The sequence below is a fragment of the Gobius niger genome (assembly GCF_951799975.1).
Source record: "Gobius niger genome assembly, chromosome: 21".
NCBI lineage: Eukaryota > Metazoa > Chordata > Actinopteri > Gobiiformes > Gobiidae > Gobius > Gobius niger.
In genome coordinates, this window is record NC_136872.1 from 8,123,558 (window position 1) to 8,147,962 (window position 24,405).

At 42.7% G+C, this 24,405-nt stretch overlaps 1 protein-coding gene across 3 annotated transcripts in view; it reads left to right on the plus strand.

Moving 5' to 3' along the window:
• The window catches only part of lrch4 (leucine-rich repeats and calponin homology (CH) domain containing 4), a 44,002-nt gene extending 20,025 nt beyond the window's left edge, over positions 1 to 23,977 (plus strand). Inside the window, exons 2-18 of one of the 3 annotated variants that reach the window (XM_079579816.1) lie at positions 86 to 230; positions 2,917 to 3,046; positions 3,186 to 3,291; positions 5,645 to 5,891; positions 6,140 to 6,236; positions 7,213 to 7,324; positions 8,188 to 8,297; positions 8,399 to 8,454; positions 12,012 to 12,170; positions 13,274 to 13,342; positions 13,650 to 13,698; positions 13,792 to 13,849; positions 13,930 to 14,028; positions 14,116 to 14,207; positions 15,402 to 15,539; positions 17,308 to 17,385; positions 18,665 to 18,967. In XM_079579816.1, the coding sequence (XP_079435942.1) occupies positions 86 to 230; positions 2,917 to 3,046; positions 3,186 to 3,291; positions 5,645 to 5,891; positions 6,140 to 6,236; positions 7,213 to 7,324; positions 8,188 to 8,297; positions 8,399 to 8,454; positions 12,012 to 12,170; positions 13,274 to 13,342; positions 13,650 to 13,698; positions 13,792 to 13,849; positions 13,930 to 14,028; positions 14,116 to 14,207; positions 15,402 to 15,539; positions 17,308 to 17,385; positions 18,665 to 18,874 (1,955 nt within the window). In that variant the 3' untranslated portion in view covers positions 18,875 to 18,967. Of the gene's footprint in view, positions 1 to 85; positions 231 to 2,916; positions 3,047 to 3,185; positions 3,292 to 5,644; positions 5,892 to 6,139; positions 6,237 to 7,212; positions 7,325 to 8,187; positions 8,298 to 8,398; positions 8,455 to 12,011; positions 12,171 to 13,273; positions 13,343 to 13,643; positions 13,699 to 13,791; positions 13,850 to 13,929; positions 14,029 to 14,115; positions 14,208 to 15,401; positions 15,540 to 17,307; positions 17,386 to 18,664; positions 18,968 to 23,801 lie in introns of those variants that run through there. The other 2 variants (XM_079579817.1, XM_079579815.1) reach the window with 2 other exon arrangements.
• Positions 23,978 to 24,405: the final 428 nt, after the last annotated feature.

Consider the following 24,405-nt stretch of genomic DNA (forward strand, 5'->3'; position numbering starts at 1 on the left):
TTATTCCTCAGGTATTATTGCAATCAAAACACCGTCAAAAGAACTCATGCAACATAAATAAATGTTTGTTTCTCTTTGTCTGCAGACCTGTCCAAGAACCGCCTGTGTGAGCTGCCTGAGGAGCTGTGTCAGTTCATCTCTCTGGAGACGCTCAGCCTGTACCACAATGGAATGCGTTTACTGTCCTCCAGCCTTGCCAACCTGCAGGCCCTCACCTACCTCAACCTCAGGTACCCCACCTCCAGAACAGGGCTCTAGCTTGCTACAGGGAATGTTCATTTTGACCATACATTTATGTTTAGTGAGTGTTATATTTGATCATATCCATATTGCATGGCTTCAAAGACCATTTACAAAATGTAGAGATAGTTAGATTTGGTTCTTGAAGGGGTATTTGCATAGTTTGGTACACTTTGAATGAAAAGGTAGAAAAAAAATGCAATTGAAGGACCTCGGATCTTGTTTTCCTTTGTGAATGTTTAGTCCGATTTTGTTCAGATATAATCATCATCAAACATCAACATAAATTAAAAAGTTACACTGTTCACAACAAACTACAGTATTTGTTAGTTATGGGTAAAGTCTTACACAACTCACTGCACTAGAATGTCAGAAGTGTTCCTTCTCACATTTAGTCACTTCTCATCTCAAATTACAGTCCGTTGTAACGATTTTGATCTGGGACCTCAGCAAATTACTCCAGTAATGTCTAGCACAAAAACAGAGCTGTCACATGAGACCCACTTTGTCTGGCAGTGGCTTCCATGCATCATAAACTGTAAGCACGCCAATTAAAGTTCTCCATGTAGCATAAAAACATTGGCCAGTGTAGCTAGGTCTAGTTTAAAAACATTAGCCAGTGTAGCTTGATGTTAATATTGATGTTCAGTATTTTCTTAAAGCTTTCTCTATCTTGGAGTCAAAGCCACAAGTTCTCGTAGTAACCTGGTTGTAAAGATTGACTGTGAAAAATACATTTATATGAACAAAGAACCACTGCTATTGTCAATATCAACTCAAAGTTAGCTTTAGCTTTCGGCACTAGTTGCTCTAAATGCCTATGCTACTTTCTGTTCAATTACATAGATGGTAACTTGTGTCATGTAGCGGTTGATGCTAACTTTGACACTTAGACACTTTGATTGAGAAGACACTTTTCTGATAAAGTGAAAAACTGTCGCTTTGTTCACATTCTCACATATCACATATTTACACAGCTCTACAAATAAAACTTCATGGAGCCAGTCTTCAGTTCTGCAAAAGCACCATTTGGTCCACCATTAATTCTATGTTTAAAAGTTATATCCATTTGAAAATGTTTGACTTTCTTGATGGACAGTACTTTATTCTGGGCATGGTATAATGATATATACTGTTCATTTTCTGGGTCCGCTCTGTCTCGAATGTTTGAAAGTTAAGCCTCAGTGTTTGCACAAAGCCCGGGAATCTATCCGAGCTGTCCAAATCTTCCTTCCAGTAACAGCGCCATACCAACACTCCCATCCCACACACTGTAATGGTACTGTTGCTAGGCGACCGCTAACCCTCCAGCTGGCTCCGAAGACATGTAGCAAAAGTGTGGCCTCTGTGCAAATATACTGTGCATGATGGTATTACTGTACGTCGTGCAAGTCTGAGGTTCTCAAACTATCCATGGGAAATGGACAAGTAGGGCCTCACAGTGTAGGGGAGAGCACGGAGGACTGGATCTCACAGTGTTTTAGAGCTGATAAGAGAGACCAGGGTAAACTGAGAGGTCACGGTCATGGAGTGTGATGTCACTTCCTGTTTGTGAATGCTAAATGGTGCCTGAAACGTAAACCAGATCACAAAACAAAACAAAACATGCCACCTTTTGTAAACATTTGGTAGTCAAGTGTGAGTCAGCTTTCACACTGAACTACTTGACCTTCATTTCTCATCATTTCCAGGATGAATAGTCATAATCTACAGCACAATCTCTAAGCAGGCATCTCATTGACTAAATGCCATGTGTTTTTTGACTGGACGTGAAAAAAATCTAAAATGGACGACTGGGGAGCGTTGTGTCGCACAGAAGACATTGATGCCCCAAGCCTTTCATCCGTGACACTTGGTATACATGTGTTGGTGAAGTGATTGAAGAAGAGGTGGAGAGTCTGTTATTGTGGATCTTCTGTTTTGTTTGCAAGCCCAAACAAGGAAGACCTTATGAGAACTTATGAATCCAGAGAGTGTTGTTCTCATGCTGTTCCCCTTTATCTGTAGGAGGTAATGGACTGACAGGTCTGCTCCATCTATTTTGTTTCCTGTAGATCTTAGTGGTTATCAAGTTCAGCAATTCAAGTTCAGTAATGACCAACACTATGGTTTACTGTTTTTTTTAAAGTTTTCTTTGTGAAAGATGACTGTTATATGTCTCTGTCGGCTCTGTCGTACAGGCGTTGGCTATCTTCAATGAAGGTTCTTGAGTCATCTTCTGTACTCTGTAGTCGAAGCTGAACTCCTCCCTGTGGCCTTTATCTGAGATGTGAGCTGGGCTGACCCTTAGTGCGCTGACGAAGCTTTTTGGATGAGAGACGAAATGTTAGACACTTCAACTACAGAGTACAGAAGATGACTCGAGCCCGTTTCATGTTTCAAGATTGTAGCTTTTATCAAATAAACAATGAAAATTCTATAAGATGTCATCCTGTACAAAGTACGGAGGACAAACCCTGACCCTGCAAGTTGTGAAATGTGCATAAAAAGTCGTCCCTGTGAAGAGATGATGCAAATATGTTAGGACTATTTATAGCATCTCAACTAGTATTTTCATTTAATGGCTTCCTCTTTCATTGTTTGTATTTAAAAGAAAAATTCATGTCTACTGCCTGGAAGAACTGGAAGAGTTTGCATATGTAACTTTCATGTCCTTTTCTGCACTTGTGTCCCCAGTCGAAACCTCCTGTCCAGTCTACCCCCGTCGGTGTTCCAGCTTCCCCTCCTGAGAGTGCTCATCGTCAGTAACAACAAGCTGTCCACGCTGCCCGCTTCCATATACGCGCTCACACACCTCCGCCAGCTGGTAACCACACACACCCTCCCACACAGATCCACCCACCACTTTGAAATGCTTATTAACTCTTAGTCGAGGAAGATCTGCTTTTGTTTTAATCTGATGATAAAGATGAGTGAGTAACTGTCTTGCTCCTCTTGTCCCACAGGACGTCAGCTGTAACGAGCTGCAGTGTTTGCCCCCAGAGCTCGGGCAGTTGGAGTGTCTGCGAGACCTGAATCTGCGGAGGAACCAGCTCACATCTTTGCCCGAAGGTACAAGCTCGTCTGCTTAAGTCACTGCTGCATTAGGTCTAACATCCTTGATCTGAACTTTATCATTATCCAATTTCAGAGCTATGAGTACTTCCTGAATCCATTATACTGTGCTAGAAACAATCAAAGTAATTTCTATGGCATTAGAATGAGTGGTATATCACAGCTGTCTGTTTGGATAAGTGCCTGGAGAATTTTAGCCGTATTGATTTGCTATTAAAAACAAAGTGCGTATTAGAAGAACTTCCGATATCGAAGTAGGTGCTGAAGTCCTTCCTGTAACGTAGAAATCTTTCTAAGACATATGGGAACTGGAGCTGCAATGTCATGCACAGCGTAATTTCATTTTGGGTGCCCTCTTTGAAGTGGCTTATAGACAGATTCAGTTTGCTTAAGTTTAACCTGAGAAACTCTTGGAAAAGGCTGAACACTAATGTCATTTAGGTAAAAGTGAAGTCTTGAACAAAGCTGTTAGTGAGTAAAAACTTACTACGTCTACAACTGATGACTAATGCTTACAGCCAAATCAAATACAACTTTTACTGATTTACGCAGTAGAAAAAAAGATTTGTAAGTTAACCTCTTAACCCCCACCTTAACCGAGCACACTTTCTCCAGTTATTATCCAGGTATCCAGGCATCACCCAAGTCTAAAAGCATCTCGAAAAAGGCATCAAATAGCGACGAAAACGAGATTAAAGGGACTATAGGGAGTTTAAAAATGTTAAAATTATGTATTTTCCTCCCCCTACATGTTCCAGCCATGTCCTAATGTGTAGAATGAGCTCAGACCTGTTCACCACAACTGCCTCTAAAATCCTGTACGGTCACTCAAAAATGTGTCACTTCGGCCCGAATTGCCGTCATGCACAAGCTTAATATAGAAGGTGCAGTTACACATATGGCCTGAGGTGGCAGTAGTGAGTATAAAATGGCGAACTTGAATCCAGCCCCTTTAAACGAAGATGAAAAAGTGATTTAAAAAAAGGGTCAAAATGTGATTAAAAAAAGATATGTACCAAAAATGTGACAATTGTAGTTGTCTTTTTACTGTGTTTTTCTCATCAATCTGTTAAACACTTTGGGCTTTTCGCATTCTAAATGTGCTATAGAAATAAAGTTGACATGGACCCGATTTGGACTTGCCTTTAGTGCAAAAATGTCAAAGGCCCAAGCAAGTCTAAGTCAATTGGTCATGGGGTCACATCAAATCACAAACGTCAGCGTTAAGCCTTATTTTTAATTCTTCTTAAATGTGTTTACAATCTACATGAAAATTGCTTTCTCAACATTTAGCGATTTTGAAAATTTAGGCTAAAATCAAACTTTTCAAAATTGAATGGATTTGGATTTAAAGTCTGATTAATATTTAATCGCCAAAATTGAAACAAAGTCTGTTAAACATGAGTGGCTTTTCCCTGCAGTCTGAAAGATAAAAATAAAGTAATATTTTTATTTTTGTTAGTTTCCCCTGTAATGCCCGAGACCCCTGTAAGCTTGGATTCGCCCCTGCTCACAGTAGATTCTGCACAGCCTTCAGTTCCGCTGTCACTGGGCTCTGTGTGGCTGCGTAAAATAGCAACTAAACACTGAACCTCCCCCAAGATTTTTGTCAATTAATCCAGCTCTTACGGCGTCGTAGGCTAGGCTACTTCGGGAGGTTTTTGAACGTTTTACTGTCCTTAATAAATGTCCATTATGAATCTTCACCTCTTCACTCACTGTAAAACACTTTTAATGCATCCAAAGAAACAAACATTTCCTCCTGCCGTGCGGTGTCAGGAAATAATAATCAATAATAATGATAAATATAATCTCACAGCAAGTCATTGAGAGTCATTGGCCTCAAGTCTAAGTTAAGTCTCAAGTCACAAACAGCAAGATCTAAGTTAAATTGGAGCTTTGGTCAAGTAAGTCTCATGTCCCGAAAATTGTGACTCGAGTCCCACCTCTGCAAAAAAGTTACAAAAACGCAACAAAAAAGCACAGAAAAAGAAACAAAAACGTGGCGACTACGTGGCAACAATGCATGGAAACACAATGAGGAAAAATCTTAGATCATTTTGGTAGGTCTTAGCTTTCAAATGAGGTGTTACGCTGGCCTGTAGGCTGTAAGAAGCTTTTAGATTTGGGCAGATTTGATCAAATGCCCTCCGTTCAAGTGGGGGTTAAGAGGTTAAAAGTATGTGAAGTGTACTTTGCCTGCATTTTAAAGGGCCTATTTTCCTATTGTCTTTTTGAAACAATAGCTGCACTCATTTCATTCTCTGTGAGTGTCTTTACGTAACCTGTTGCAAAAGTACTTTAAAAAGCCTCTCTTGGTACATAACAACCTTTTATTTTCCTCCGCCAGAAATATCTGAACTCCCACTGGTCCGCCTCGATGTGTCCTGCAATCGCATTTCCCACGTGCCCGTGTGCTACCGGCACCTGCGGCACCTCCAGAGCATCTCCCTGGACAACAACCCGCTCATCCTGCCCCCCGCGCAGATCTGCTCCAAAGGCAAATACCACATCTTCAAGTACCTCAACATGGAGGCCTGCAAGAGGAGCACCGAGGAGCTGGAGAGGCACCTCCGGCCCACCGGCTTCAACAGCTGGTACGGTTTAGGACTCGACCGTTTTGGGAAGATACTTATGGATGATTTTTGTTATGAATAGGACTGTAGTCACTTAACACTGATTACACACACAGAGGTTATTTAAGATTTAAACTCCCAGTGGCTGTTCCAAAACACCAAGCACCAAGGCCAGCGATAAAGAAATATTTGTGTGTGAGAGCAAACGTGCAGTGTTTACCCTGAGGCCGAGTGACCCACTTAACCATTATGTTGTGTGTCCCCTGCAGCTTGTCGGAGCAGGAGCTGTTCCCAGGTCAGTTCGGAGGGCTGGACTCTGGCTTCAACAGCGTGGACAGCGGCAGTAAGCGCTGGTCTGGGAACGAGGTAAGACTGAGTAGAGACCGTGGTTTTTATCGTATATATATATATCTATGAAAGTACACTTAAATAGAGGCACTATAATGATAACGATTTGTAGCATTCCCACAGTGTCTGAGTCGTTAACGGCGCCATTAGAATTGTTTCTTTTCTTCCATTTTTCTTTTAAATTTCACCCAAACTACGCGGCGTTCTAAGAGATGGCGTGCGCTGAGCCGTATCCATGGAAACGCGGAGCTGTGAGAAAGAATGTGCCTCGGCGGCAGAAGGGAAGCGCGTCTGTCCCTCCCGTGTGGTTACCCTGGATGTGTCAGAATCACTGCGCAATGTGTCGCACAGGCGTCGACTGTCCTGACGTCGCCCCGCCGCAGTGGTCAGCGCCAGTGATCGGACTAATGAGGGCGCCACACGGGGGAGAGCGGGGAGCGGGACCCGGGGGGGCTGGCTGATTCCTGGGAAAGAAACAACTCGCGACCTAACAAAACGCCCAATAAAAGTTGGACAAGCTGTTCTTTTTACACAAGCAACTTCAGTGTTGGAGGTGAATGTATGGAGCTATTGTATATGTTGACAGAAAGCGCATTCAGAAATGATCCAAAGCCCTGCAGGGTTTTGGAGGATTCTCAAAATGAGTGTTATTATTATTGCTGTGTTTCTGCTTTTAGTGTGTTGCACAAGAAAACAACACCTCCTGAAGTAGATGCTTTACCACGAACTTGGTATATCACATTGTCTTGCTTGTATTCAGGCTGCGATCCTTGCATGTACTTATTTATTCGCTGAAAATAGAAGCGTCGCCTACCTATACCCGCCCACACAAAGCGAGGTGAAGCGTCCTTCCTCCTACTCACATAAATCTATGCAGCGGTGAGTGGGAATGGAAGTGAAACCGGGTCCACACTCAGAAATAAATCAATGCGCTCTCATCGCTCTGGCGTGTTCCTGTCCTGTGTGAGTGACGGGGTGCCTTGTCCTGTGTCAGTCTGCAGACGACTTCTCCGAGCGCTCCCTCCGTCTGGCCGAGGTCAGCAAAGACACGCACAACCTGGACGAGGAGGACGAGGAGGACGTGGCCCATATACAGTCCACCAAGGGTAAATGATACATGATTGTTCTGCACCAACCATTTGGATTCTGTTTAGTCGGATAGTAGTTTCAGTGTTTGTTGTTCAGCCTTTTATATTGTCATATTTATTACATAAACATTGGCAACACCTCTCAAGCCATGTTGGCGTTTAAAATAAAAACTAGAGCAGCTAAAACCACATTATTGAACTCACTGCTGCAGAGTGAAATAATAATGATTTATAGTTCATATATATTTCATGTATTATTGAGGTTAGAGCAACAGCCAGTCCTTGGTCTTATAGATTCTTTACAAGTGGAGGAGTGCACATATACATAGGGCTGGGTATCGTTTAACGAACCCCATGTGGTATCAGAAAGTCTAGGTATCGAAAAAGTAAAAAAAATTACTAATATTTTCTCTATTTTCTCCCAATTGTTTTCTTTTTTCCACATTTTTTTGCCACAATTTCTCCCATTATTCCCCATTTTTCACATATTTCTTGGCATTGGAGATGAGCCTAATATTGTAAATTTGCAGATTTTCCACACATTATTATTCTGTTTTAAGGTTCTAGATGACAAATACTCAAGCATAGGTATCAGTAATGAAAAAAACAAATATCATTTAAGTACTGGTAACGGTACCCAGCCCTACATCTGCGTGTGACATTGTTGAACTTTATTGTCTTTGTTGCATATTGACTGTTTATTGTAATGCTGCTGTAGTTGTTTTTAGAGGAGAACTATTGTCCTTATCAACTATTATTAGACGAACCTGAGCCTCGTGCTCTTCGGACTCTGATGATGATTAGTCGGTGATTGCCGTTCCACCTAGATCTAATTTTACACTTCCTTATTAAAAAACACTTCCCCCCTCTTGTGTCCTCAGTGAACGGCGATGTAGAGCAAGTGGACTTCATCGACAGCAGTGTGACGGAAGAGGAAGAGGAGGAGATGAGGATGGATGCCCTCACGCCCCCCCTGACTGCACCCCCGCCGGTATTCACTCATTAGCTTGCCTTGTGCCTTGTCCTAAGGGGCTGTCTTCTCTGTACATACCTCTGAACACTGACGTATCGACGTGTTTATTGATTTTCCAGGAGCTGAAGGAGAGATGCGGAGCTCCCCCAAGCCACGAGTCCACAGCAGCATGCAGGTCAGTCCAGAGATGAGAGTTTATGTGTACGTTAAAAAGGATTGTGCTAAGTGGTATTTAAATCAAAGGTAGTGCCCAGTGTCGCTTGATTTTGCAACATTGATGCATTTTACAGTATGCAAGGTTTGATATGGCTAATTGTCGAAGTGTTGGGACACGAATGTGAGCTGTGATCATTGTCAGTGGGTTCAGTGTCAGTGGGTTGTGGTCTTTGGAAAACGTTCTTGATGGGGCTCAAGAGCTCCTGTCATCTGCTGCATCAACGGCCAGATATAGTCTTATTTTAATCAGTTACCTACTGTCCACCATCTGTAGGTTGTGTTTTACTCACACAGATCTTACACATACACAGGAACTACGGTATATGGCTTACAAATGAAGCATAGATGCTCTGGCCTGTAGGCTGTAAACAAAAATGCAACAACAATGTGACTATAAAGCAATGTAAATATGACAAAAAAACATGATAAAAATGCAACAAAACCGTGCTGGGAAAGTAACAATAACACAATAAAAAAAAACAATTTAAAAAGGGACAAAAACACAACAACAAAGCCAAAACAATTTGTCAAAAAACGTGACACAAATGCAGAAGAAACTCAAAAACAAAAACTTTTAGGTCAGTTTTGGCCAGTGTTAATTTCGTCGACTAAAACATTTAGTCTTAATTTTAGTCAAAGTGATATTTTTGACAACTAAAATTGGACTAAAACTAAATTTAAAAACTATGACTAAAATGTCCAGATAATTTAGTCGACAAAAATGAGACTAAATAAAAATGAAAAGGAGAGACTAAAATCATCCAAAGTTCTATTGACCGTCTGAACGAGCCTCAGATCATGTAAATCCTCTGCCAAAGGAGCAGCTCTGAGCTTTGTTCATGTGGAGCAGCTCCATAAAGCAGAAGAGCTTTATTAAATATGATTATAATACATATTATAAAAGCAAAGCCGATTAAATTAAAGTCTTAAATTTAGTCGACTAAATTGACATGCAATTTTAGTCGACTAAAATTTGTAAAGATTTAAAACTTGACTAAAATTAAATTACATTTTAGTCAAAAGACTAAGACTAAAACTAAATTAAAATATGTTGTCAAAACTATCAAACACAAAACTTTGCTGAATTGACACCTTGACCGCCCTGAAGTACCTTGGTGTGTTCCCCTCTCGATCACTATAGAACCTCCAGGTAATGAACGCTTCCTATTCGAGCACAGCCTCCTCTGTTGACTGTAAGTGCGCTCATCCATCCAGCCAATAAGTAACTTCTGCTGTAGCCTCACTAACAGCGGGGCCAGCGAACATTAGTCTGAGTGTGCACACTGTCACAGGCTGAGATAAAGGCTCCCTATGGTTTATCATCTTCTGCGCCGCTTCCTTCCGCCCTCCACAAGGTCACACTCCGCTGTCTGTTTGAGGAGCTGGGAAAAGTCAACATCTCGCAGTTCCCATAACTTTTACACGCTGATAGTTGTGACCGACTCGGAGCTGCTGGGTCCACGTGATGCGCTGCCCACCTGCACAAAGACAGTTGCAAAATCGAGGACAGTTTCTACAAGTGATAACAGTAAAGGTTATTGGTGGTCTGTAAATAGAGCCTTTGTTTCCATATCATTGTGGTGCGATGCTATTGTTGCTGTTTAGACAAGGCACAAGGTTTTTATTACTTTACAGCGAGCGTGTTTTCTTTTGCTTATTTGATTTCCTGAAGGGCTTCAAGGACTTTCTGAAAACAACATTTGGCTTTTTCTACTACTGCAATTACTCCAGCTCGTTCGCTACTCAACCTGTTACACCGTCAAATGCTGGACTTGACATCTTCTGTGTATATTTGTCAACCTTTGATTTTACAATTTGCTTATCTAAATCTTTATTCTTTGGCTTTAAATTAGCCCTACTGCCAGCGATTTGAGTCTGTCTCCAAATATTTTGTCCATGTTTGCACCGCGCTCACGCGTCCAGCTGTAGATACGCACTGGTTCAGGGGCATCTCGCAGGTGCTGTGCGCTTCACTACGCACAGGCCACGGGAAAACCTGCAGCAAACGGTGGCCACAGGACTGGAGATTATGAAGATTATGATCATAGACTCCTCGAAAGCGAAAGGAAAAGAAACGGGAATCGGAACAGCAGCAGGACGCGCGGCTCGCACTCGCATATCGGAGACGCCTATGGATGAAAGGAACAGCGAAACACAAGAACTCCTTCAGTGTCTTCAATAAGACCCTGAGCTCTTCATAAGGACTTTAAAAGGACGTGGGGAGCCGTCCTGAAGCTGATGGACAGCCTACTCAGAGCTGCTCCAGTTCAATGAAATAAAGAGGAAAGTCACAACACTCAAGGTGCCTACTTTGTTTATAACTCTACACCTTCAAATCAACACATTTATGATTTTATCTTTGTAAACGAGCCAGATGTAAACATTTGAAAACATTTATAACCCCTGTTTGGTTCGAAAACTACATTATTTTGTCGCTGCTTCAAATTTTGCACCTTGTGATGTTGTTGTTCGCGCCACCAAATTCTGACAGTTGTTAAGTAAATGCCTAGAAAACCACTAGATCTGTGAATTATCTTAATACATCATCGTAAAACATGAGCAGTCCCTTTTAGTGTCTGTGCTGTTTAGAAGCCACAGTAGCAGTACAGGGTTGTTTTTGTGAGCGCCAGCTCCAGTCAGTGCACTCAGGACAAATGACTAAGCGCAGCACTCTCAGACTTATTACCCAAATGCACAGTGATCCATTGAGACGAGAGCAGCAGCAGCAGCAGCCTGTCTCCTTCACAGGGGGAAGAATGCTTCTGTAAACATACTCAACGGATGCTCCACGTCCAGGCCCCCACACTTCCTCTGGGACCTCCGAAAATAGGACACACACCAACTCCAAACGGGACCTGGACGCGCATTTTCTAAACAGCATTGAATTGACACAAAGGAACTGTGTCGCACAAAAAAATAGGTGTCCTGGATATCGAAACAATTGATCGGCTTTTACAAGAAAACCTCATACAAACATCCCGACGATCCTCATAGCATTTGGAAATATGATCCAGTTTTATTTTTAAGAAGACACCAAAATAAAGAGAAGTCGTTTTTCTTTTCTGTGGTGCTTCTGAAAACGAGCATTGATTGCAAACCACGAGGAAAAGGCTGATGCGCTGGGATTTGTTTGAGTTCGTGCAATGGTGTAACATGCACATGAAGCTTTGGGAGGTTTTTGGGGGAGCTAGAAAAGAGTTGGGGGCAGCTTGACTTGAACTTCCGCCCTCTGTTGGCGTTTATGAACGGGGGAAAAGCGGGTTCTGCAGCTTTGACTATTTGTAGCTTCATTCCGTCATGTCAGGTTTAGTCATTTGGCAGCTAATGATCACAGCTTCACAGGCTTCACAGGCTTCACATGCCTTTTTGGCTTTTGTTCAGCCTTTGTTTTGCCCTATTTTAGTCCTATCAGTGTCTCTTTGTGCTAACACCGTGATGTCAAGGCTTGTACGTATTTCCTTCAAAGCACGGCACGGTGACTTTTAAACCTATGTTGTATATTTCTGTTCCGCTCAGGTCCAGTCTCCATGTGGACATCTGCAGCCCCTCGTCCACGTCGTCGTCCCCCGTCCTGTCTCCGTCCAGCCCCACGCTGGAGGAGCGCCGGAGGCCGGGGACGCTGCAGATTTGGCAGGAGCGGGAGAGGCAACAGCAGCAGCAGCGGGAGAAAGCCAGGTACACACCAGCGCTCCACAGGACGTCTTCACTGCTGCTGTCTCATTAGCCGTTAGTGCGATTATAAAAGCAGCTTACAGGGGATGGTTTTAGAGGCTTGTGTTTGGAAAGCTAAAATGGTCTGTGCAATACCAGTGTCGTAAGAGGAAGTTCAGCTTTGAATGATTGTGTTAGGCAGAGAAAAATAGGCACTTTGGGTCTTTGCTGGAAAGTAAACACGCCAGGTTGTTACTAAAAGCTAATTTCCATCCATTTTTATACTACCATGTCATCAGAATGTTCCCAAACCTCGTTCAAGCTATTTGTGAAACATCTATCCTGAAAATAGACTAAAATACTTTGAAACATCATAATAACTTAAGAATTAGATTGTGGGTTACATACTTTCTGAACCCATTGTATACCACACATTGAGGCTTCCAGCACGTGGCCAAAGGTCGCCAAAGTCAACAAACTTTCTTTTTTTTCTTTTTTCTTTTAAACAAGGAACCCATTCAGAGCTTGTTCTGAAATCGGTTTCCTTTTCCTAGACAGCATTTCTGTTATAAACCTCTCCTGTGCAAATGTCTATTATTTGGACTAAAGGTATTGTTGTGTCTTTAATAGCCACAGATTGATCAGATTTGAATTTTTTTCTTATCCTTTTCTGGTAATAAAAAGCCAATGGTTTAAGAGGAAATTGTCGGCTTTGGTAGGTTGTAGAGTCACAAATTTGTTTTCTCATGTCTTTTTCTTGTACCAAATAACTTCTGAACACCCTTAAAGCCACTTATGTTGGCTCCAAGAAGCTCCAGAAGGTGCCAGGATGTTACAAGCTATATTTTAGTTTGTGATCTGCTTGATTGAGATGTCCCTTTGCATTTGTTCCTGCCACTCGAGGGCTTTCTTTCATTCAGCTTCTGACCCTGAGTAACCCCTACCCAGAGAGTAAAAGGGAAACAGCTTGGGGGGTCACGCGCAGCCCTGTGGGGGTGGTTTGATGATCAAACTGATTGGTCACGGATATCACATGACCTGTCCCCTGTCTGTCCGTCAGTCAGTCTGTTGGTCCAGCTGTGTATCTGTCTGCGCCGCCACTGATTTCAATTAACTCTGTCTCACAGTTTGCTGCGCTCATCCAGCAAGACGGGAAGTCATGTGACCCCAGCGCTGCACACAGGAAGTCTGTCAGGGTGAGCTGCACCAAATACAACAGATTCTGAGCAGAGCAAGAACATCCACTAGGGGGTTTGAAGAGAAGACGCTTTTTTAATGTCATAATCTGAGCTTCCTTAAAGTCGAGCAAGGGGGATACAAATGATGCTTTCACTTATCTTTTACTTTAAATATTGAGATAAGTCATGTGCCACCGTAGCCTTAGTGTTAATATATTGTAGCCGACTTTCTTTTCTCTGTCATTCATGAAATAAGGCCCTGCACAAAGTTTAAGGAAGTGAGTACAGTTGTAAAAAGCTGTGTTGTGTCTCCCTCTAGTGGCAGCTCACCAGAAAGCAACAATTCCCACACAGCTGCGCGACAGAGATGTGCCGTAAGTAAAGTCAGATTTATGTGTAAGATCTTCAAAAGCAAGAAAATAATGGACTCTACTTTATTTTTCTCACTTTTCTATCATCTGTTACAGAGCGCAGAACAATTGAGAAACGTGTCTCCGTGCCTGCAGCGCTCCAACAGCAGGACAGGTGCTGCGCATGATGGACTCATATTTGAAGCTTACTTGTCGTGCATTGTGTTTTATTTTCTTCTGTTGGTTTTGCGCTAGATGTCCCGACTTCCCCAAAGACCTCTCCGCCGGGCCAGGCTCAGAAACCCAACAGCTTCCTGTTCCGCAGCTCGTCCCGGACCACAGTCAAGTCAGCAGGTACAAAGATCTAACGCCTCTGAACTCCCAGCTGTTGATGTTTAGTGCATTTTGAGACATTATCAGATCATTGGGTTTTATTCTCAGGGTTAACACTCGGCGAGTCCGGGCGAAGTGAATCCAGGACAACTCTGCGCTCGCCCAGAGAGGACAGACTGGACAACCCACAGATACGAAAGGTACACACTTCTACATGTCAGCCTTAGTGGGAGCCTCTTTCTAACAGCTAAAGCAGTGGAAAAATGTCAGAATGCTTTTCATTAAAACCACTCCAATTCCTTCCCTCTTTCTCAGAATCACATCTGTGTCTAATTCAGACTCTTACAGTATTTTCTAAAGTCTGAAACTAATTTTTGTAAAAAAAAACATGTTCCCCTTGAACTCACCAAATGTTTCCAAGCTGTTCAGATCTAAATCTACAATAACAACACTTCAAATCAGGCATGATTCTGAACTAAAGCTCAAGTTTACAGAGAAGAGAAAAAAAAAGACACATTTGAACCCCTATAGATGGGAGCAACATCTACGTCACATCAGGGGCGCCAAAAGGTTACCGCCCCTTTTAGGAGGATAACAGGAGCTCTCGTCCATTGAAATGAATGAGGAAAGATCGTCTGAGAATGTGAAAAGGAAGTGGGAGTGACCTGTTGCAGCAGCAGCTATGCTAACTATGATTATGACTTGTCACCTTTTCGCTGGTTGCTTAATAATGTCATTACTGTTGAGCTTTCAGTCTGTCCCTTTTATATGCCTATGATGTAGTTTTGAGAGTAAATGGTACATGGTTCATTCAGCAGCTGAATGTGCTGATCACGTTTTAATAAGTCTGAATATCGCTGCTCCCACATACACACTAATGTCATTTTTAACTCTTGATTCCCCCAATTCCCCCGGATGTTGCTCCCATCTATTAGGACATTTTTGTCAATTGTTTGTTCTGCATTTGTTCCACCAATTAAATTGTGTAAATATGAGGTGAAATGAATTGTATCAATGAAATGAAATATGCTAAGCTTTCATTATAATCTGTCAGTCATTTATAAAGACTTCAATGGTTGGGAACATACTACTGCAAACTGCAAATAGGTTTGACTTTGAGGATGTGTTTGAGTACAATTTCTATTTCTTCATACAGCCACTGGGTGGAGCTGTTAGTATAATATCGACACAGGTCTTTGCTCTTCAAAACACTGCTCTGAAACAATTGGTCTGTAAAGCAAGACTGGCCATTTTCCCATGTGTTTTTTTTTTAATCACAAATATTTGTGATAAACATATGATGTGGAATGCTTTGTGAATGTTTTATAAATGATGGATTCAGTAATTCCCAAAGCTTTCATAATAACATTGACTTGCTTTTGCTTCCTCCCCAGAGTCTGGAGTCCCGTCTGAAGGTCAATCTCCCAGAGGACCTGGGGGAGGCCCTGTCCAACGGCACTGTGCTTTGTCAGCTGGTCAACCACATCCGGCCCCGATCCGTGTCCATCATCCACATCCCCTCCCCAGCTGTGGTGAGTGCTGACCCCGACAAAGCAAGGGGTCCTGGGGGCTGCCAAAGGAGTTGATTGCAAAACCTGGATGCTTTTCTTAGATTTTCAGATTAATTTTTACCATGTATAGTTGTGCTCAAAGGTTTTATATACCATGGCAGGATTTTTCATTGTTTGACTATTTTTCAGAGAACATGAAAGATAACACAAAAGGTTTCATAGTTAGTGTTTGTGTGAAGCCATTTGTGGTCAAAAGACTGAGTTTACTCTTTTTAGATTATAATGAAAAAAGACAGGACCAAAATGACCCTGATCAAAAGTTTACATACCCTGGTGACCTTGGCCTGATCATATGCACACAAGTGGACACAGGTTTGAATGGCTGCTAAAGGTAAACATCCTTACCTTTGACCTGTGTTTGTTATTATTGTGTGTTAAAGGTCAGTGAGTTTCGGGCTCCTGACAGACCCTTGCATCTTTCATCTAGTGCTGCACTGACGTTTCTGCTTTCTGATTCATGAGGAAAGCAAAGGAATTGTCAAAGGATCTGCGAGAAAAGGTTGTTTTAAGTGTATAAAATGGGAAAGGGATTTAAAAAAGATATCCACGGTACTGAGAGTATTAATCAGCAGTGTTCAAACTCTTATTAAGAAGTGGAAAATGCAGGATTCTGTTGAAACCAAACCACGGTCAGGTCGACCCTCAAAAAATTCAGCGACAACTGGCAGGAAAATTATTGTGGGTGCAAAGAAAAACCAAGAGATAACTGAAATACAGGGCACTCTGAGAAAAGTGGTGTAGCTGCTTCGAGATGCACAACAAGGAGGCACTTGATGAAAAACGGTCTCCAGAAGAAAGCCATTACTTCAATATGCCAAACAGCACAGAGACAAGCCTCAACATTTCTGAAACAATGTCATTTGGAATGATGAAACCATAATGAAACCAAAACTTTTTGTCCATAACCATAAAAGTTACATTTGGAGGAGTCAACAAGGCCTGTGATGAACGAGGAACCATTCCTACAGTGACACACAGAGGTGGATCACTGATGTTTTGGGGATGTGTGAGCTACAGGGAACTTGGTCAAAACTGATTTCAGGATGAAAGGATGAAACCAGCACTCATCAGGCTGGGAGCTGCACACGGGACATGGACGTTCCAACGTGACAACGATCCAAAGCACAAGGCCATGTCGGCCTCTCATTGGCTCCAGCGGAATAAAGTGAAGGTTCTGGAGTGGCCATCTCAGTCTCCTGACCAGTATCATTGAACCACTCTGGGGAGATCTCAAATGTGCAGTTCTGCAAGCCAGGCCAGGAATTTACAGGAACTGGAGGCTTTTTGCCAAAAATAATGGCCAGCATTATTTGTAAATTATCCATCCACAACTACCACAAAAGACTTCAACCTGTCATTGATGTTAAAGGGGGCAAAACACAGTATTAAGAACTGGGGTGTGTAAACTTTGGATCAGAAAAAAAAACAACCTTTTGTGTTATCGTTCATATTCTCAAAAAGGCCAAAAAATAAAAAAAATCTAAAATTCTGCCAGCGTATGTAAACCTTTGACATCAGGCGCTTCTCCCTAAACATGCATCACAAAGATGATTTCCTTTGCTTTTTGCTTTGTCATCCGTCTGTGGTGTCTCAGCATCTCCTGGGCATAAATCAAGTCAAGGAACAGAAGAATGAGGCGGGGCGCTAATCTCTATTCACTTGAAATTGCCTCGTCTTCAATTCCCCAACAAGGAAACACATCATTAATTCACTTTGTTTTGTTTTCCAGCCAAAACTCAGCCAGGCCAAGTGTCGGCTCAACGTGGAGAACTTCATCGCCGCCTGTCGCAAACTGGGGGTCCCAGAGGTAAATCTTTTTGTTTTTTAATTTGTCCTGTAGAAGTTAGTCTCTTCTTATGTTATGCTCTTGCAGTTTGTTAGTAAAAAAAAAAAGATGAATGTGCATATTTTACTATGCACAACACAAAGCAGTATTTGTATAATGAATGTGTCTTATGATGGAGTCTGCTCAAAGCTACAAATCTGCAACGACTAAAACCGCCATAATTTCATAAACATAATTGACATATCAGTTATTTTGAACATGATGTTTGTAATTATGGCGGTTTCAGTGTTTCTCAAATGTTTTGCTGAACATGTTGTTGCCTAAGGAGCTCATCACAGGGGTCCTACACACTTTATTTCAAAATGCAGAGTCGACAGGACACAACTGAAACTACTCGGCACGAGGCATTGATCATTCTCACATTGTTAAGTCCTCTTCAGTATTTATTAATAGCAGCTAATTTCTTCATGAACAGGACAAGCACAGGTATCAGAATAAGTGTCAGGCCCGTGTGGTGATGAAATGGACGGTCATCTAAGGAGACGTGACTTCATCCGTCTTATATCCACATTATCTATTCAAGGCCACTGTAAATAGTGTAGAGATATTTTGCATTCGTGTCCCATGGTTCTGCGATGACTCCTTGTCATGACTGTCCAACACCCACTTTTTAGAGCAGGGGTAGGCAACGTCAGGCCTGGGGGCCAAATTCGGCCCTCCAGCATAAAACCTTTGGCCCCCAAGAGAATTTTGAAGAAACATTTATTCATAAATCAGAGACCAAAATGGACTCTAAAATGTGGAAGATACTGTCAATATTTTCACATTTCCCAGCAAAACACCTGAATAGGTCATATATTATGTGCAAAACTTATATTTGTAGAAAAAAAGGTGCTTTACTTTGGGCTACAAGAGTGAGTTTCGGCCCTTGGTGTTTTGGCATTGAAGAAAATTGGCCCTCCATGACACAAACTTGCCTACCCCTGTTTTAGAGCTTTGTACCATGTTACAATGTTGATCGAGCGCATCTTTAAGTAATCAGCTCCCAAAAAGCTCCTTCTGAGGTCCTACGATCTCTCATAGCGACGTAAGAACACTTGAAAGGCTTCACTACAGCCATGCTCCAGCCCTGCGAAGGGGAGCAAGAGGATGAAGATGTGTGAGATATGAGCATACAGAATCAGAGCCTCTGTAATGGAGTATGTGATTGAAGTGTGTGGGAGCCCTGTGCTGACGTCTGTGTGCTTTCTCTGTGGCTTGTGTCCCTAACTCGTCCCGTCTCTCTTGTCCCGTTGTCCAGATGGACATGTGTGCGTGTTCTGATGTGCTGCTCTGTAAGCTGCCCACTGTGCTGCGCTGTGTGGGGGCGCTGCTGGCCCTGGAGGAGGCGGGGTGCCCGGCGGAAGAGCCCCTGTCCTCCCCGTCGTCGCTCCTGTCCACAGACTTCCTGCTCTTCTACAGCGCTGCCATGGCTCTGCTCTACGTGCTCTACTGCTACCTGCTCACATAAAGGACACGCCCCCGTCTACGCGTGCCCCCACGTTACTGCGGCTGCGCTTTGGGGACGTCCCGCAGCCGAGCACCTTGTGACAAAAAAACAAAACATTCAAGCTCTTTGTCTAGAATCCCGGTTCTGGATAACACAAGCACCACGCAGAGCACAGGACAGAAAGAGATGCCTTAGCCTTTAGCCTAGCCTTCCCCCTCCGACGCACAGCATGTTTGACACTACAGGAGGGTGTGGGGACGGGGCAGAGCTGTTCCAGGCACTACGTCCAAAGCTTCACTCTGTTAGATTGTATTGTGATCGATGGGCTACTTTAGTGCAGTAAAGCCACAGCCTGAATGTCCATTTGAGTCAGGATGAGCGGACAGCGGCATGTTGCAGTTTGTTAAGCGCATGTTAATGGGACAGAGTTGATTCAGAAAGATGAGCGGGCGTTGGAGAGACACTTGTGTGGAGCTGGTCGTGCCTGGGAGCCGCTCTGTCTTCTCTAAACCTTTTCGGAAAATGAAATGTGAATGTGACTTTTAGCCTTTACGCGACTGACCACTACGCCACTCACCGGGGACAGCAGGCGGCGCTGTTGTCCCTAAAGTGGCCAAGCTGACGGTACGAAACCTCCGCGATCCAGGAGGTCATGAATTCCGAGTTTGGTCGTTATTTTGACCAAACAAGTTTAATATTCTTGTGTACAAAATGTAAACAACTTAAATTATTCTTGTTTTTTTTGTAATTTATTTTGTTTTAGATCATTCTACAATATTGGCCTCAGTAGGATCAGTTAGCCAATCAGCACAAAGCCTTGAGAAAGCACGGCGTGTGCTTCAAATAATGCACACGGAGGTCCGCCCATACTGATCAATATTCAATTATCGTCCGTTTAAATAACATCGATTGTTGATGTTAGCCTAGCGTCGCGCTGGTAAATCGCCGATGCTTTGGGGCTACATTTAGCAAGAGCGGCCTGGGCTGTTTTTTTTTTTCTGTTTTTTTTACCACCTCTGATCGATCACGGCTCAGCGCCACAAGCTGATTAGAGCTCGCTGGACTGATGGAGCCCGAACACTAAAGCCAACACTAAACATTTCACTGCTACAATCAAAGAGGCCAATGTAAAACCCATAGGGACCTAAACCGAAGTGAACTTAGCACAGGAGCAGAGATTTGTGTCACCGAGAGAATAATGTTATCTGGAATTTCATAATATTTAGGACAAAGTGTTTCACGGTTGAGATTGTGATATGTGAAGTAACATTTGTCAAAAACAAGAAGTAGAAGTTATTTGGAAGAAGACGAAAAGTTAAAAAGATTGAAATGTAGGTCAAAATGTAAAACAGAAATGCTTTACAGACTTGTGTGTTACTATGTCATCAATGTTTACTAAAAAAAAAACAATTTAGCTTTCCAAACTCCACAATTCGATACAAAGGTTAAACGTTTTCAAAGCTTATTAATATTGTGACTTAACCATATAATTTTCCAATCTCGGTGACGTAAAACCAGCTTCTAAACAAAAGCCATTCTGTTCAAACAGCACTATCCTTTTGTAAGCCGACCCACAGATGCACCCTGGGAAATGTAGTCCGTCCATTTCACGTCTCAGACACTGTCCGCTGTACAAAAAACACCCCGACGCCTGTTGAAGCTTTTTTTGTATGAGATTTTCCTCGCCTGCTGTTCAGATGAACTTTGTACCGCTCGAATGCAGATGGATATTTTGTCAAAACTGGAGAAGCGCCGACTGGCTCAGACCTTGCTATATTCTTTAATACGTTAGTGAAGCCGAGATATTGTTGTACTTTATATTTATATCATACCTTCAGAATCTCTCTCTCTTTTTTTTTTGAGTTTATATAAATCTATATGGAAGTTTTTGCTCCTTGTTGTAAAGAAATTATTAAAAACTTTGAACATGTGTGCGTTTGTCAGCTCGTGCGCTCCACTTTCCAGCTTTTCATGATGATTACTGTGACGAGGTTATCTGCAGCAGCCTGAATGTTGTTCTCAAACCCTGAAATAACTTAAATGTGGCGTACACTGAAGCACAAGATTATATTCTGTGTAGATTAAATATCAAAAGAGCTGGCGTGACTAAACAAGTGACTATAAAAGTGAAAATCTACCAGCGTTGCATTAATATCGAGCCCCTTTTGACCACTAGAGGGCAGCAAATAGGCAGCTGTTACCCTGAAGCTGGTACTCTGGATGCTGCCCAGTAACACAGGCTTCAACATTTAGCAAACTGCAGTTTTTGTAATTAGCTGACTGCAACCATTACTTTTACTACCATTACTTATTACTCCAAGCCCAAATTGCTGTTCCTGCATTGAGGCTTTGACTTCTATGTCGAACAATAGGACCAAGTTTGGTTCTGATGGTTTCCCATTTGACCAGGCCTGCAGTTAACCTCACGCTGACCTCCTCTGCTCTGTGCACTAACCTCTCTCAGCAGCACACTTTGTAGGATCCCAGGATATCCCGCCCCAGGACAGGTGAGTGTGACGCACCAGTCTCCCTTTATTCAAATGAAAGGTTTTTCGCTTCAGTCTGCAGCCTGTCTTCTGTATGCACCACCACCAACACCTCCACTGGTCCCCGTGGACACTGGAAAGAGTCATGTACATGCATTAATCACAGAGTCAAACCTGCTACAATCAGCTATTATGCATTCTGTGCAAACCCAGCCTGGAGGGTCATTATGTAATTGCGCATTCACTGAAAACTGCTCCGGTATTTATTCCCACAGCGGCATATTCCTGTCCTGGATATGTTTAGTTTAAAATAATTGTAATGACGTGTTTATTTGTTACGTCCTTTAGACCCACGACAAACTTTGTAGGTATTGGTTTTGACCAGATAAAATAATCCTTTATTGATCTCACAATGGAGACGTTTACCTGTAACATCAGCTCTCAAGAATAGACAAGAACTGTGCATAATAAATAGTAAATAGAGGTGTCTTATATACAATGCGTAAAAAGCTTTAAAGGGCAAAAATGATAAATAATAAAATATAAAATTAGAACGGACTATAAAATGTAGAACATCAAAATGTCAGCACTGGCAGTGCAAAGTTTAAAGTCCCAGTGCAGGTGGTTGATAAATAGAGAATATTGCAGGTAGACGCAGCCTTGTACAGTCTGACAGCAGTGGGGATGAAGGCTCCTTCTTGCACTGAGGGTGTCTCAGTCTGCCACTGAAAGAGCTGCTCAGCTCCTCTGCAGTCCCATGCAGTGGGCGGGAGTAGGACTGGGCGATGTATCGATATTTCAGATACATCGATATATTTTTTAATGAGATATGGAATTAGATCATATCGTGTATATCGGGATATTTCACATTCAGATAAGCTATTAAGTTAACATAAAGAAACAGGTCATCTCAAGCCGATTTTTAAAACGTTTATCTTAAACTGAGCACTTTATTTTGTTATCTCTTTAAATATAAACGCTTGCCCTATTTTATTTTCTAGGTTATTTTTTATTTAAGATCATTTTTTATTTACATGTGCACCTTACGGAGCTTTGTTATGTGTGTTTATGTTTACATTTTATAGTGTGTTTTCAACAAAACTACTTGGCTTTGACTAAACATTTCCTTTCACAGCTCTCACTTTGCGGAAATATATATCATATATCGATATTCAACCTAAATATATCGGGATTTGACTTTTAGTCCATAGCGCCCAGCCCTAGGGGGGAGGTGTTGTCCATATACCCTCCTGTCCCTCACCTCCTCCACAGAGTCCAGAGCTGGCCCTCCTGACCAGCTTGTTCAGTCTGTTCTTGTCCCGCTCTGTGCTGCCCGGGGCCCAGCACATGGCAGTGTAGTGGAGAGCAGAGGCCACCACAGAGTCATAAAAAGTCCTGAGCAGAGGCCTGCTCACTCCGAACGACCTCAGTCTCCTCAGAAGGTGGAGGCGACCTTGGCCCTTCTTGTACAGGGAGTTGGTCCAGTTTATTGTTGAGGTGAACACACAGGCACTTGAAACTGTCCTCAATGTCCTCCCCCTAGATGTTCAGTGGTGTGTGCGGTAGTGTCTTCCTCCTGAAGTCAATCACCATCTCCTTCATCTTACTGGTGTTCAAGCACAGTCCATGACAACCGACCGGCTCTCCAGGTCGTTCCCCTCAAAAAGATCCATTTCATTGCTCTCTCTCACTGTGCTTTTTTGAAACAGTCTCACAAGTTTATGTTCCATTCACTGCGCCGAAGAGGAGGGTACAGTACAGCCTCTATATAACCCCGAATGTAGATATTTTTTTTTAGAAATACAGATTTCTTGAACAGCACATGAAAGCAGGGGGATGAGTACTTCCTGAATCCACTGTACACTGCAGCAACAACTCCTTTAAATGTATTTTCCTGCCTCACAATAATGAATTCATCCACTGGTGAAAGCGAAGGAAGTTTTCTTTTTTTTGTGTTTTTTTTTTACCTTGAGCCTTTGTCAAGCCGCTCTCAGGGACTTATTCTGCTAACATTTTTTTGTGCTCATTCCTTTGAGGAGAAAACCTTGGCGGCTTTCTGACGGCGAGGGAAGGACACTAAAGCGAAGCCAGCCTCCTTTGTGCCCAAACACATCTCCGCATTCATCGCCTTTTTAAGCTACATTTGTATGCGCTGGTGGAATCGTGGCCCGCGTCTCAATGAAATGGTTCATATTATAATTTATCCAAAGGTTGTTTTTGGGGAGGGGGAACCGCCTCGGTGGTTTACAACCTCGCCCCGGCCGCGCTGTGGTTATTCCGAGACGCCTGCTGCTTATTGCGAATCAGAGTCGTGTTTAATAGGTTTTCATTTCAGAGCGAGAGGCAATAAACCCTCCACGTATGAGAGGGACATGCACAAAGTCTGAGAATGATTTCACTCTTACGCTGCTTTTCGGTGCTAAATCAATGCTCTTGGCCTGACTGTTGCGCATGTCCCGCAGGAGCAGCTGTGCCCCCCCTCGCTGCTGCTGGAGGAGGGCCTGTGCAGAGTGGGCCAGCTGGTGCAGGCTCTGCTGGAGCTGGCTGACGGGGCTCACAGGACGTCCCGAGCAGAGCCGGGCCGAGCCACCTTCACACTGTAGCGCAGACACACCTCAGACAGAAGAGTGCACATCTCAGGACATTGTTCATGTGTTCGTCTTCTATTCAAAAAGTCCTGCTGTGTATTTTTATACAGAATATGTACAATTTAACTATCGATGGAATAAAATGCAACTCAAACAAATGCACCGTCTGTTGGTTTTTTTCTGCCATAAGTTAAGGAGGAGTTAAGTTCCATTTTGGCAGTAAAATAATTTACATTTTCTTTGTATCGCTAACAATTCTGCACTGATCATCATTACCCGGCAATAAAACAATAAAAATATACTTGGAAAAAAGTATTTAGACCCTAAACTTTCAGAAAAAGGGCAGAATGGCGGCGTAGTGGTTAGCACTCACGCTTCACAGCTCGAAGGTCCCGGGTTCGAGTTCCACCTGGACGGGGTCTTTCTGTGTGGAATTATCATGTTCTCCCCGTGTCTGTGTAGGTTTCCTCTGGGTACT